Below are 15,692 nucleotides of genomic sequence, written 5' to 3'. Positions count from 1 at the left end.
TACGTGCCCTGACATGCGATCAAACCTGCTACTTAGGTATGCCCCCTGGCCAGGAATCAAACCCGCAACCTTTTGGTGTATGGGAAGATGCTCCAATCAACTGAGCCACCCGGCCAGGGCCGGGGCAATTGTTTTAAATGCTTTGTCTTTTGTAAATTACTGTCAACACACACACACACACACACACACACACACACACACACAGAAACAAGATTATGGCTTTAGGAAGATCAGAAAAGGGGATGAAATAAAAAAAAAAGGAGCCATTGAGAATGCTGGGATAGAGCGCCAGCGAAGAGAGGGCCGTGAGGAGGAAAGCAGAGTTGGGTGGATAAATCAAAAGAATATTCTGAGGTTAAAGCAGACAGTTGTTTAACATTACCTTCTGATTTAACCGATGTTACAAGAAAGGATTGAAGAGGTAAAAAAATAAATAACTTTTCAAAAGCCTCTGGGGGCTTTTCCAAGATAGTACGAGAAAGCGGAGGTGAGGGACAACCCCTGGAAGCCAAGGAGACTAGAAGACAACCTGGAAGTCAGGGCTGGAGTGGAAATGAGAGCAGAGTGGGAGGGCCAGGCGGTGGAGGCACAGCTTTTCTCTGGTGCGCGATGTGGATGAGGCAGAGGTTTGGCCGTTGGAAGAGAGAGGAAGTCACTATAGAGGCTGAGAAAAAGGTTTGCTGGGTTCAGAGATCAAACGCCAGCTTTGAGAGTCAGAAGGTCTGTCTCCCAGGGAAATGCTGCTTTTGCCACTTCTGTTGCTTGTGGTTCTCATCCCAGGTGGTGACAACAAGCCGGGTAAGAGCAGCTCTGGCCTCTTCTGGCGTGGGGGTCGGGGTCTGGGTAAAAGCATGCTGTCCATGTCCATATGGTACGTGTCTGGGCCATCTGTCCCCAGCCTTTCCTTCCGTTCTGGGTTTGGGGATGGAGCCCGAGGCCCTGGCACAGGCAAATGTCTCAGGCCTTTTGTTGTTTAGACTCTGGGTTCTTTTTCTCTGGACCTTTCTGGTTTTCATCCCCCCTCCCTGGCCATTTCCTTCTGCTTTTCTCTCTCTCTTTTTTTTTTTTTTTTCACTTTTCTTATCCTTTTACTACCCACAGCTTTCCAGGGGCCGACCACTTTCCACCTCATCCAGATATCGTCCTTTGCCAACAGCACCTGGGCACAAAACCAGGGCTCTGGCTGGCTGGGCGATTTGCAGATTCATGGCTGGGACAGTGAGTCGGGCACTGCCATTTTCCTGAAGCCTTGGTCCAAGGGCAACTTCAGTGACGAGGAGGTGACTGAGCTGGTGGAGATCTTCCGAGTCTATTTGATCGGATTCCTCCGGGTCGTACAGGATCACGTCAGTGAATTCCAGCTGACATGTGAGTGCCGTCCTCTGGAGAGATCATCAGTGATTTCTCTCTCTCTCTTGTTTAGGCACCACACCCCCGGGTCTTTCTCTCCTCCTTCTCCCCAGTTTATCCAACTTCTCTAGAATTGTCTTCCACTGGACTCCATATCTCCACAAACTATTGCAGCCTCTTCCTGTTTCCCGCACCCTTGTCTGATAAAGATCCCCCTTTGGAACCATCATCTGGTTTATGTTTAACTTTTGTTCTCTTGAACCCCACGCAAGAAGCCCTCATCTTGTCTACTCTGTGCCTGAGAACACTAAAGTGTGAGTTCCTTCTTTCTTCAATCCATCCCCTCAAGCATTTCCTTCCTGCCGGATCCCTCCTCTCAATGTAATGCTCCCATTCCTTCTGGAACGTTGTGCCCTGACTTCACCACCCTGTTCCTCACAGTTCCTCTCTCTCCTCTCCCCTCCCTCCCGTATGTCATTACAACATCCCTTCTCCACTGTTTGTGACATGTGTACTTCCCCCTATGCTCTTCCTTCTGAAAAGTCTATGAATACAGTCAGACTCCACTTAATAACAGGGATAGGTTCTGAGAAATGTGTTAGGTCAGTGGTTGGCAAACTTATTAGTCAACAAAGCCAAATATCAACAGTACAACGATTGAAATTTCTTTTGAGAGCCAAATTTTTAAAACTTAAACTATATAGGTAGGTACATTGTTATTAACTTAATTAGGGTTCTCCTAAGCTGGCCTTTGCTAAAAACATCTTGAATCTGATTGAGGCACATTCACTGAGGTTGACCCCTTCCAACTCTCTCATCCATACTCCTCTTGTATACTTGTTTCGTCTATCTCCTTTCGTTCATCCTCTCTTTATGTCCAAACCATCTCAACATACCTTTCTCAATCCTCGACACTACATCTTCTTTCACTCCACAACGTTCCCTAAAATTAACTTAATATACTTTACTTAAAGTTCTAAGTCAACTTCGCACTGTACGTGTGCGCCCGCATGTGGTATTTTGTGGAAGGGCCACACTCAAGGGGCCAAAGAGCCGCATGTGGCTCGTGAGCCACGGTTTGCCGACCACTGTGTTAGGTTCTTAACAATGCCTAGGTCCTGAAAATTTCGTTCTTGTGCAAACATCATAGACTACATTCACACAAACCTAGATGGGATAGCCCACCACACACCTCGGCTATATGGTATATGCTGCTGTCTCTTGGCTACAATTCTGTACACCACGTTACTGTACAGAAAACATGAGATTAAACCAAGCACTAGAGAAAATGATGCAATCAAGAGATGCAGTAAACCTGAGACGTATGAGGCTGTTGCTGGTATAACATGGCACACTGTTATAGCAGAGTTCTCTTTCTTATAAAGAGAAAAAGCACACTCTAAAATAACAATCACTAGTATAATAAATACAGGAACCAGTAACATTTATTATCGTTATCAAGTATTATGTACTGTACCTATTGTGTTGCTATACTTTTACAGAAATGGCAACACAGTTTGTGTAAAACACATGACTAATGCATTGTGCTAGGATGGTATGATGGCTCTGATGTCACTAGGCAATAGGAAATTTTCAGCTCCATTATAGTCTTACTAGTGGCCTGGTGCAACAAAATTCATGCATGGGGGGCAGGGAGTGGGTGTCCTTCAGCCTAGCCTGTACCCTCTCGAAATCTGAGACCACTGGCTCCTAACCGCTCACCTGCCTGCCTGATTGCCCCTAACCACTCTGCCTGCCAGCCTGCTCGCCCCCAACTGCCCCTCACCCCCCGCTGGCCTGATTTCCCCCAACTGCTCCCCCCCCCCCCCGCTGTCCTGCTCATTCCCAACTGCCCCCCCCCAACCTGATCACCCCCAACTGCCCTCCCCTCTTGGCCTGATCGCCCCTAACCACTCTGCCTCAGTCTCGCTACCATGGCTTTGTCCGGAAGGTCTCTTGGTCTAATTAGCATATTACCCTTTTATTAGCATAGATGGGACCACCCTCATATATGTAGTTCGTTGTTGGCTGGAAAGTGGTTATGCTGCATAGGACTGTCCTGAATTGGTTGTTGGCTCATCATCTTACACCTTGGACCTTTCTCCCCACCCATATGAAATATTCTAGGCCCTTTCTCCATCCTTTTCCTTCTTGTTGGCTTGTAAATGGATTTTCCTCTGTTTTTCTCCTCTCCAGATCCCTTTGAGGTCCAGGGCACAGCAGGCTGCGAGCTGCTTGCGGGGGAGACCACAGTCAGCTTCCTGCGGGGAGGGCTAGGGGGAGTGGACTTCATGAGCCTCCAGAATGGGACGTGTGTGCCTGCAGCGGAGGCCGGCAGCCAAGCCCAGTGGTTCTGCACGCTTTACACACAGTACCAAGGCATCTCTGACATCATCGGGAATCTCCTCTATCACACCTGCCCCCGGTTTCTCTGGGGCGTCCTGGAAGCAGGGAAGGCGGAGCTGCAAAGGCAAGGTTAGTCCTCTCTTTCCAGGTTCCCTGTTGCCCTTCCCACCACCACTCTACCTGCCAGTAGGAGGTAGAAGACAGGGGCTTACTCAGTACATTATTTGGTTTTCTGAGGAACAGAAGGGGTTGCAGTCCAAACCGGTGGGTTTCGGAATCCCTATGTTCTAGATGAGAGTCATAATCTGACACTGTCCCTGCTCCTTCCTGCCCCAGTGAAGCCCGAGGCCTGGCTGTCCAGTGGCCCCCCTCCTGGCCCTGGCCGTCTGCTGCTGGTGTGCCACGTCTCAGGATTCTACCCCAAACCTGTGTGGGTGAGGTGGATGCGGGGGCAGCAGGAGCAGCTGGGCGCTCAGCAAGGCGATGTCCTGCCCAATGCTGACGGGACGTGGTATCTCAGAGTGACCCTGGACGTGGCGGCTGGGGAGGCAGCTGGCCTGACCTGCCGAGTGAGACACAGCAGCCTCGGAGGCCAGGACATCGTCCTCTACTGGGGTGAGAACTAGGGCCCCGCGGGGAGGGGATGGTCCTCAAACACAGAGGGAAAGGCTGGCAAAGTGGTGAGATTTAATGAGTGTGAGAGAGAGAAGGGGTTGGGGGGAGGGGGGGAGAAGGAGGAAAACAGAGAGAGAGAGAGAGGCCTGTGGCAGTGGTTATCAACTGGTGTGCCAGGGCAATTTGTAAAACATGTAACACCTGACCATATAGTCAGGGGCTGTGACTTCTTTTCCCAGACTGTCATAAAGAAAATGACCACAACTCCCCTGGCTGGCATGGTTCAGAGGGTAGAGCGTCTGCCCATGCACTGAAGGGTCACAGGTTTGATTCCTGGTCAAGGGCATATACCCAGGTTGGAGGTTCGTCCCAGGCCCCCTCTCTTCCTCCTGCTCCCCAGTTGGGGCAGGTGCAGGAGGCAACCGATCCATGTGCCTCTCTCACATCCTTGTTTCTCTCTCCTTCTCTGCCCTCCCTTCCACTCTCTTTAAAAATCAATGGAAAAAATATCCTCAGGTGAGGATTAATAATAATAAAAAAATGACAATAGCCAACACAACAATAGATATCTAGTGTGAATGAATGAATGAAAATTATACCTATTTTGGGGGGGTCAGATTGGCAAAAATATATATTTTGGGGGGTACTGCATAATTTTAGTCATTAGTTTATGTGTGCCATGAGATGAAAAAGATAGAAAATTGCTGACTGAGGGTGTAAAATAGATAAGAATGATGGACCTATATAGTATTGGGTACAGTGGGGCAAGAAGAAGAGATGGAAGATAGATATGGGCACATTTTGTCAGAAAATATGAGAGAAGATGTTGTTCATGCCCACACATCAGGAGCGGGAGAATGCCGGTGACCCTCAGGCAGCAAAGGCAGGGCCGGCGAATCGGAGGATGGGTTTGGAAGTGACATCTTTGTGTTTTCTCCCGTTGCCAGGAAATTCTACCTCCCTCACTGTGATATTGTTGGCAGTGATACTGCCCACCTTGATTCTTTTGATATGTCTTGCTTTATGGTTTTGGAGGCGCTGGTAAGTTTTAAAAAAATCTTTCTTTTCTGTCACCCTCCCACTCTTTCATATTACGTTAGCCTCAATCTTTCCACAAGACTTTTTGCACTTTCTCCCAAATTCCCATCTTTTGTAATGTAAATCTATTTTTTTAAATTATGGTAAAATATACATGACACAAAACTTATTATCTTAGTTACATTTAAATGCATAGTTTGGTAATAGTCATTACACAACCAATCTCTAGAACTCTTTTTCATCTAGAAAAACTAAAACTCTACACCCTCTGAACAACATCTTGGTATCTCCTGGCCCTCTAGACACAGACATCCAACATTCTACTTCTTGTCTACATCAATTTGACTACTTCACACAGCTCATATAAGTGGAATCATGAATATTGGTCTTTTTATGACTGGATTATTTCATTTAGCCTAATGTACTCATGATTCATCCAGGTTGTAGCATGTGTCAGAATTTCTTTCCTTTTTAGGGAAGGCTGAATAATATTCCACTGCATTTATATAACATGTTTGTTTATCCATTTAATGGACACTTGGGTTGATTCTACCTCTTGGCTATTGAGCATAATGCTGCTATGAAATAGGTGTGCAAATATCTCATATATAGAGCTAAAATCGCTTGTGTTCTTAACAGGTCATATCAGAATATCCCATGAGATGTTATCATGTCTCCTTGTACCCATTTGGAATAAGGACTCAGAAGACAAGAAGCTCAAGTTGTCAGCCCAGCAGTCAATCTCATCATCTTTAATCAAAGAATTATCATATTTGATCAACTCAGAGTTCCCATAGGTTGTGAGATACATCATAATTTATACACTAACAGAAAAATCATTAAGAACTCTGAATTTATTATATGATAGTATCAATAGTAGGCTCCATCCAGGTTTAATAAATGTGAGATGTGAAAAACGATGTATCCTGGAATAAATAAAATAAAGTACAGACGGTCCTCGACTTACATTTTGTTTTTGTTTTTTACTTTCTAGTGGAGAAAGCAATATACATTTAGTAGAAATAGTACTTGAATTTTGCTTTTTTTCCCCCCCTGAGCTAGTAATATGTGTATGATATTCTCTTGTGACATGGGGCAGTGGCAGTGAGCCTAGCTCCCAGTCAGCCACGAGATCAGGAGGATAAACAATCAATACTCTACAATGTGTTTATAAGATGATTGTGCCCAAGGGTAGGCATATGTATGTGTTTTGAGTATGTTTAAGGTAGGCTAGGCTAAGTTATGATATTCAGTAGGTTATTTGTATTAAATCTCCTTTTGTTATTTTTAGTTGGTATTCTAGATTTTCCTCTTATTAAGATCATGTTCTCCTTGTTTTTGCCCTTGAACACCTCTGGAGAAAACCACGAATGCCCACACTATCACTAGAGTTTACCCACTGAGTTTCATCAGAATAGGACCCTGCTCCTCATTTTTCAGTGGGGACGAATGAGAGGTAGGAGGTGTGAGGGATGATGGTGCAAGAGGCTGTTAAATGGTCAGGTAAAAATCAAGAGGGCTTTTCTTGCCTTCAGGGACTTCGAGATCTGTAGGATATCAATTCAGTTTGATCTTTGATTTACATTTACATTTATTTCTTTTTTTGCTCATTACATAGTTTTCTCGAAACACCATTAAAAACAATCCAAATTCATTTGATTCAAACAGCAGCAGGAGGGAAGTGGAGAGAACTTGAGTATCTTTTTTATAGAGCTTAAAAAAGGAAGTCAGAGCAAGCAGAACTTGAGTAGTAGTTAGGGGTACTGGAAGCAGGTCCCCCACATGGAAACTTTAGGACAATATTGTCTTCAGGATTTGCAAAGGGTAAAAAAAAGGCTGAAAATAAAGTTTCCTCCTCTCTTGATTAGAATAGCCGGTTACTTCCCCAGAATGCATTAAACTCCACCCCATCTGATAGAGTAGGCATGCTTTTGTATGCTTGACTGCGCCCTCAGCTACAATCTAGGAATTGATGTGTTTCCTGGAGTGTAGACTGTGAGTTACTACCATGCGGGGCCCCCGCGGTCCCCAAAGGTGTGGACGAAGTCGGCGAAGAATGATTTACACGAGACAGCGTTCAGATGATCAGCATAGCTCTCTTTATTCTCCGTGGATCTTCCCTGTGCCTGGCTGAGGCCACAGAGAGAGATCCAAAGGCAAGCTGAGCCTTTATATTATAGTCAGAGGTAAATGAGGTAGTGGTTACCATAGTTATACTGTTTTTGTGAGTTTCACTTGTTTTGGCAGCACTTCCTGCACTTCCCTCAGCCCATTAGCTTCCCAGATAAGATCTAGGGAGCATTATAAGGTCAAGCCTAATTATCCCGAGGACTGTGGGTTTACCAGGGCTTTTCTTACTATGTAGGCCCTGGATTCCAACATTTGTCTCAGTCTAATGATTCTGTGGATGGTTCTGCTCACCCTCTCGTCTGCTCAGGCATCATTTTTGGAATTAGCAGATGCCTGTAGGTGAAGAAAATGTGGTTCCAAATGCAGGCGTGGTTCCATCTCTCAGAACTTCTTACCTTTACTGGATTAAGGCACTCGAATTCCTTAGCATCTTGGCAGTTCTCAGATGTCCTCACACAAATGAATTTTTTCAAAATCTATTTTTACTAGTTGTTCACAGCCAGCTACTTTCCCCTTAAACAATCTAATCTATCAATGTTAGAATTAAAATTTTAGTGTAATTTAAAAAAAACAATAAAATTGGTTAAGATCATGACCTTGCAAGTTTAAAATTTATTCAGTAATGAATGGTGGAAACATTAACCTGTGACATTAGTGCAGTTAGGCAACATTACAAGGGAGACATTTATTTTCTTAAGTCACAGAGATCATACGTGATGATAATGCTGTTGATAACGGTGTTGGTGGTTGTGTTTGTAATGATTCTAGTACTAGGAGATAATAATTTTTTAATGTTTGGTGTGTGTGTGTGTGTGTGTTTTCATACTCCTCATTCAGTTCTCACAATAACTCCATGAGAAAAGTGGTATAATTATTCTCATTTCACAGTTGTGGATGACAGATAGAATCATAAAATTTATTCAAGTTATATCTACAAAGAGCCAGATAGCCTAATCATATTCTTGTTTTATTTAGTATTTTTTAGTGACTTCCAAGGAAAAGAACTTAGAATATTTTTATACAGTATTAGGACAGGGGAAGAGATGGCTTTAGAGCTGGAAGCTGTGACTCAACGTGGAGAACTGATTTATAAAGAAAAGCTAGGGAAATGAATAAGCAGAGACACAAGTAGTCACCAACACGAGTAGAAGAGGTGATAGCAGGTCTTTGAAATCTTAGTAAAACCCAGAATGTAAGATAGGTATATCTAAGTTTACACAAATATAAGGAAACGGTGAATAAATTAACAAATGTGGGAAAAAGGACCCATCTTCCCTACATAAGAAATGCAAATAATCTATGCAGATGCTATCCTTCCAGGAGGTGAAACTTGACTCACTCTCTTTGAGTTGGGTTGGACTTAGTGTCTCACTTCCACTGAAAAGTGTGTGGAGAGGTAAAATAGTAACTTTACTGTTAAAAAAAAATCAACTGGCAGACACAACCTTAACCAAAAGATCAAGGATAAAATTGCCATTCATAAGTCCTGTCACTATCATGTGCCCCAAGTATGACATGAGAGATGCCATGACACAATGAGAAGTACATGTCACCTCTGTGGTATTTCCCCCCTCAAATCCACAACCCCAAACTCATCATGAAAAAAGCATCAGACAAATCGAAAGTGAGAAAAATTATATGTAATATCTGACCAGTACTCTTTGAAATGATCAAAGTCATGAAAGCAAGAACAGGCTGAGAAGCTGTTCAGATCAGAAAAGACTAAGAAGTAATGATAACTAAATGCAATGTAATAACCTGAATTGAAACTTTGAACAGGAAATAAAAATTAGTGAAAAACCTGGTGAAATCTGGAAAAAATCTGTACTTTAGTTAATGATCATGCACCAATGTTCATTTCTTAATTTTGGCAAATTTACCAGTTACATAAAATGTTAACGTTAGAGAAAACCAGGTAAAGGCATATGGAAACTCTATACTTATCATCAAACCTTTTCATTAAATCTAAAATTATTTGAAAATAAAGTCTTTATTTTTAAAATGTCCTAGTAAATTTAAAAAATGGTCAGAGTTTTCTAAAGTATATAACCTGATAAGATCACCCACACACGTGTGAGTCTCCTAAAACAGTACTTACTCTGAGGGCATGTACTCTATAATATAAACTAAGAATAACTGAAAAAATTTGGAGTATGAACTTTTGGAATAAAAATTTAATTCGAAATAGATGGAAACATGTTGACTTAATTGAAATGAAAAATGTAAAGCCTGAAATTTAGTATTAAATCTATTATTCAAATATTTTGCCATTGGAAAACTTCATAAATCCACTCAAGTTTTTGTAATTGAAAACCTTCATAAGGCAGGAAATGGCAACTATTCTGGCTGGAGATCATCAGAAAAGTGACATTTGGGTTAATAAAAACAGCCTTATGCCATGGCCACTCCATCTTCTGTTGTACTTTCCTAATAGTGCAGGGAATAAAGAAATAGTAATCTTTAGCCATATGCACTAATAAAAGAGAAACATGCAAATTGATAGTACCTCCTCTACACCCACAAGCTACACCCACCAACCAATCAGGAGCAAGTATGAAAATTAACCCAACTAAGATGGCAGTGGCCACGGAGCTGGAGTGAGCAGGAGGCTTGGGTTGCCCCCGGCAATGAAGGAAGCAAAGCTTTCTGCCTGCCCTGGCCGGTCCTGAGCTCTGCTCAAGGCTACAAAGTTTCAATTATAGAAGATAAATAAATCCCAGATACCTGCTTCCAGCCCACTGGCATGGCGAGCCTGAAAACGGCCATCAGACCCTCACTCAGGCTGGCCAGGCACCCCAGCAGGGATTCCCACCCTGAAGAGGGTGTGGCCAGCCTGAAAATAGCCCTCAGCCCCTCACCCAGGCTGGCCAGGAACCTCAGTGGGGACCCCCACCCTGAAGGGGATGTGGCCAGCTTATAAACAGCCATCAACCCCTCACCTAGGCTGGCCAGGCACCCTAGCGGGGACCCCCACCCTGAAGGGTGTGTGGCCAGCCTGCAAACAGCCATCAGCCTCTCACCCAGGCTGGACAGGCATCCCAGCGGGGACCTCCACCCTTAAAGGGGGGTGGCTAGCCTGAAAATGCCATTAGCCCTTCACCCAGGCTGGCCACACCCCCATGGGGTGAGGGTCCCAGCTGGGGGGCTTGGTCAGCCTGAAAAGGGCCCTCAGCCCCTCACACAGGCTGACCAGGAACCCCAGCGGGACGCCCACCCTGATCTGGGACACCCTTCAGGGCAATCCAGCAGGCTCCACCCATGCACCAGGCTTCTATCCTATATAATAAAAGGGTAATATGCAAATTGACCATAATAGCAGAACGACTGGTCACTATGACAAACACTGACCACCAGGGGGCAGACGCTCAATGCAGGAGCTGCCCCCTGGTGGTCAGTGTGCTCTCATAAGGGGAGCTCTGCTCAGCTACAAGCCAGGCTGATGGCTGCCAGCACAGCGGTGCTTGCGGGAGCCTCTCCCGCCTTCTCAGCAGCACTAAGGATGTCCGACTGCAGCTTAGGCCTGTTCCCCGCTAGCAAATGGACATCCCCTGAGGGCTCTTGAGCTGCTAGAGGGATGTCTGACTGCCAGCTTAGGCCTGATTCCCTGGGGAGCAGGCCTAAGCCAGCAGGTGGACATCCCTTGAGGGGTCCCAGACTGCAAGAAGGCACAGGCCGCGCTGAGGGAACACCCCGTGTGCACAAATTTTTGTGCACCGGGCCTCTAGTAGAATATAAGATATCATAGACTGGGTAGCTGGATGAAGAAGGGTAGAATGTTGTGGTGATAAGTTCTCCAGACTTTCTAAATGAAGCACTGCAGTCACCACTCAAGAGTGTCAGGGGTTCTGGCTTGGGATAAGCAGTGTCTGTCTTCAGGATTCAGATATGAGGGGTAGCTCAGCTTGCTTTGTGGGCTGGACATTTAAGTCATAGAAAGCAATAGGGATGGAGATAAAAACTGAAAGTTATTATTGACTCCTCTTTCCAAATTTAATTAAATAATTAATCAATTCAATTAAATACTGCACTGGACAGCACATAATAGAACATTCCCATAGTAGTTCTATCAGACAGCACTGCTATAAGGTATGGTTAGCATAACTTAAAATTATTTTTTAAAAAAATATATTTTTATTGATTTCAGAGAGGAAGGGAGAGGGAGGGAGAGAAACCTCAATGATGAGAGAGAATCACTGATCGGCTGCCTCCTGCATGCCCCTAATTGGGGATTGAGCCCACAACCCAGGCATGAATTCTGACTGGAATCAAACCGTGACCTCCTGGTTCATAGGTCCACATTCAACCACTGAGCCACGCCAGCCGGGCATAACTTAAAATTCTTTAAGGTACATACCAAAAATGTAACTAAAACTGAGGAGAAAGACAGGATTTCCATTTGAATTTAGCACTTCAAGGGCTTTAGAGCATATGTAATACTTTTGAGCATGTAGGCCCAGTTTGTGACAATAGCCATGATTATGATGATACATTACAGGTGGTGGCTGAGGGCATGGGAGATAGGACTAAGAACTTTCACACAGGTTTTCAAAAGTGGAAGCTAAATAGACTCATTGGTGAGTCTATAAAAGAAACACAATTATTTGAGGAATTTGAAGGTAATGCAATTAAGAGGGATGAGCAATGATTAGAGAAATGTGGATTGATGCTACCACAGAGACATTTTTGTATCTTTATTGTAGTTATTTGAGTCAGCATTGACTTCATAAGTTCACATGAATAAAGTTCTCTAAAGGGAAATCACTTCGGAAAAGAATGAGACCTCAGAGAGAAATTATTACATGTAAATTTGATTTGGAGGGGGAAAAGCTGGAGTATAAAAACTCCTAAAAATTAACCATAGGAAGGAGTTGGCTGTGTGGTCAGAGTTGAAAGATTAAATAATTGCTGAGTAAATGAATGAGACTGAGAAAAGGCCTAACTGTGTTATTTTATAGAACAGCGTGGGCACTGACCTTCCTTAAGACATATGATGAAAAAGCAACCTGTTCAAAGTGAAAGATGAAATTTTATACTATATGAAACTTTAGTTGGCAATTGAATGTTTATAGATATAGTTATTATAGATCGAATGTTATTTTACAACTTCTGTTAACATTTTATTAAATTGGCATTGTTTATTTTAATATCATTAATGTTGTAAATCAGACATCTTTGAAGGAAGTATAGGAAGGTCATCAGATGATTACAAAGGTTTCAATAATAGCAGATCAAACATTTTCTTATATCTATAAAAATGAATTAAAAATATGCTTTTAAATTAAGCCTAGGTGGTATTCCCTCATCATTTTCTTAAGGATTTAATTTGTTTAAAGCACATCTTGTAATATGTTTCCAGGGAATTTTTCACTGTTGGCGGGAAGTTTAACAAAGAGGATCTGTGAGTATGACTATGGGACACACCCAAGAAAACACATAAGAAGGGGAATTTCTTCTTAAAAGAGACCTGGCCACAAAGAATGAGTATTTTTAGTAAAAAAAAAATGATGATTAAGAACTAATACAATTTTTTCAAGGTAGAAATAAATAAATCAATGTTATATATTCTTTCCTTTGGAATTTATCATCTGCATGATTTTCATTTAGAAGGAATTTCACTAATGATTTTGTTGAGTATTGTTGGTTGTCATCAGAAATTTATTTCTACTTTACTGACTTCATTGCTGTGACTTGTGAATTTGATTCCCTCACAATTGAAAAATCGTGTTTGGTTATTTTTACCCACATGATAGAGCAATTTTTTTGTGGAGTAATAAGACTACTTTATTCATTAAATTCTGTTTGTTTTATTTTGTAAATGATTCTAAACTTTCTCAAATTAGTACAATTACTTGTAACATTGATGTTTGGCATATGTCATTTTAATCTCTTGACTATTAAATTTTTTTTTAGGTTGGTATATATTCCCTTCACTCTCTATCCTTGTCTATAGTCCATAATGGTATTATAAAACCAAAATAGATTTATAGAACAATTTATAGCTTAAAATTTATTTGTGAAGAAGAATAAATGTTGAAAATAAATGAACTAGAATTCACTCTGAAAACAAGTAAAAAACACCAAGACCATAAAATAAATCCAAAAGTGTAGAAGGAAGAAAATCAATATGAAGGCTGAATTATTAAAATAGAAAGTAAGACAAACCATATAATAGAATTATCAAATTATCCACAAACTGGTTTTTGGAAATATTAGTAAAATATAAAAGTAAATTCTAGCAGAATAGATGAAACAACATTGGGGTTTTAAAAGTGGGTGTTAATGGATTTAGTAAAGAGTAAAAGATAATAAAAGAAGGTAACCTTTATTTCAAGTGGTTTGAAGTCAAAATGTGAAGAACATTTTTATTGAAAATTATAAATGATTATACTAGTAAGAGCCAAAGGAAGAAAAAACTCTAAATATGCCAATTACCATGAAAATGAAACCTAATGGCAAAGTTATAACTAACCTAAAAAGTCCCAAGCGCTTGTGATGGTTAATTTCAGGATATAAAAAAGACAGAAAACAAAGTCATTTTATGAGCTAGGATATCACAATAGAAAAATACCACAAACTGACAAAAAAAACCTTGAAACAAATTAAATACTTGCAGATAAAACAAACACCCAATAACTGTTATCCAATTTTACTTATGGAAGAAAGTAAATTTAAATGTACATGTAGAGTTTTTACCAAGAGTGTAAGAGTAGTTGACATTAAAAAAATCCATTAATGTAGTTGTCTAAATCAACAGATTAAAAAGGGAGGGGGGTGAAATGAACAATCTGACCATCTCTTTAGAAGCTTGGCAAAATCCTCAATAAAATTAAGCATATATTGATGAAGAAAACATCTTACCAATTTTGGTTTAGTTTAGCTATAACCAAGGTATAGGAAATATACTTGATAACAAAAAGTTAGAAGATGTAACATTAAAATTAGGCACCAGAACAAGGGCGCTACAATTGCCATTACTGTTCAAAGTGGTACTTAAGTGGTACTTTCTAGCCTAGTGAGTAAATAAAAATAAAGGGTATAAAGGAAGATAAAATGGTCATTATTTGCATGTGTGTGTGTGTGTTATGTGCTGTTGAGTTGCTGTGACTCCTAGAGACCCTCTGAATGAACGCTGTCCACAGCATCCTGCTCAGTCCCTGTGGACTCATGTCTTTGGCTTATTTTATGGAGTCCATCTATCACATACTTGGGGATGTTTGTCTTTCTGGCAGTCCAGGTGCTCATAGAGGTCTCCTCCAACACCACATTCCCAGTGAATCACATCCCCCCCCCGTGGCCTTCTTCACTACATAACTTTGGCGTCTGTGCATGTTACTGTAAGAGTCAATTCTTGATGAGAAAGGAAACACAGGGGGAGACACTGCTGAGGGTGGTCAGCTGGGAAGCAGAGGCCTGTTTGATTCATCAGGGAGCTACAGCTTCACACTGTCCCCCAGAGAGCCGCTAGTCCACTCCCCACAGGTCCCTGGGCCAGGGATGGAGCAGAGGGAGGAGCAAACACATGCACAGCACAGTAAAACCTCCACATCACGGACTGTTCAGGCCTGGGGTGCCCATTCAAGCTGAAAGACCATTATATAATAGAGTAGGTTTTCCAGTGCACATGTTAAAAAATTGACAAAGTAGTTTACCTGTTTTTACTTATGTATACACCATTGTGTAATTAAAATTAAGTATGTATGAAAAGTTTAATTTCACAGAAAGGTGTTCTATATGTATTACTGCAATTTTTCTTTTTCCTTTTGTTGTTGCTGTTGTTAATCCTCACCTGAGGATATTTTTCCATTGATTTTTAGAGAGAATGGAAAGGAGAGGGAGATACAGAGAGAAACATCGATGTGAGAGAGACACATCGATTGGTTATCTCCTACACGCACCCTGACCTAGGCCAGGGTACCTGCAACTAAGTTATGTGCCCTTGACCGAAATCGAACCCAGGACCCTTCAGTCCACAGGCCAAAGCTCTATCCACTAAGCCAAACTGGCTAGGACAGTATTACTGTAATTTTAAATTTATACTGAGTAGATTTAGTAATTGCATTTGTTTACAAGTCACCTTGAGGAAAAACATGCCCATGGCTGGGGCCTGGCTTAGCACATGTCTGAACATCAGCCAGCATGTGATAAACGGCTGCAGAGTCACACCACGTGACAACAGAGCCAATCACTGCTCCTGGTGTGGGGTGATCACATGC

General features: G+C 42.1%; 1 protein-coding gene across 1 annotated transcript; it reads left to right on the top strand.

Moving 5' to 3' along the window:
- Positions 1-643: 643 nt before the first annotated feature.
- LOC138995374 (T-cell surface glycoprotein CD1b-2-like) lies at positions 644-6,106 on the top strand. The gene is made up of 6 exons (XM_070395739.1): positions 644-798; positions 1,102-1,368; positions 3,547-3,825; positions 4,033-4,311; positions 5,259-5,352; positions 5,989-6,106. Exons 1-6 carry the CDS (start codon positions 738-740, stop codon positions 6,008-6,010), a joined length of 1,002 nt encoding a protein of 333 aa, XP_070251840.1. The 5' UTR covers positions 644-737; the 3' UTR covers positions 6,011-6,106.
- The last annotated feature ends 9,586 nt before the right edge of the window (positions 6,107-15,692 follow it).

Source organism: Myotis yumanensis, unplaced genomic scaffold, assembly GCF_028538775.1.
Source record: "Myotis yumanensis isolate MYYU_CA2020_CCGP unplaced genomic scaffold, mMyoYum1.0.hap1 SCAF_17, whole genome shotgun sequence".
In the NCBI taxonomy this organism is placed as follows: Eukaryota; Metazoa; Chordata; class Mammalia; order Chiroptera; family Vespertilionidae; genus Myotis; species Myotis yumanensis.
The sequence above is the reverse complement of the archived record's forward strand: the minus strand, read 5'-3'. Positions and strand labels throughout refer to the sequence as shown.

Bases quoted from the DNA above. Each gene is read 5' to 3' on its own strand.
- LOC138995374 (XM_070395739.1), top strand. From the start codon at position 738: ATGCTGCTTTTGCCACTTCTGTTGCTTGTGGTTCTCATCCCAGGTGGT. The intron at 1,369-3,546 runs GTGAGTGCCGTC...TCTCCTCTCCAG, and splicing joins CAGTGAATTCCAGCTGACAT to ATCCCTTTGAGGTCCAGGGC. The intron at 5,353-5,988 runs GTAAGTTTTAAA...TGTTCTTAACAG, and splicing joins TTATGGTTTTGGAGGCGCTG to GTCATATCAGAATATCCCAT.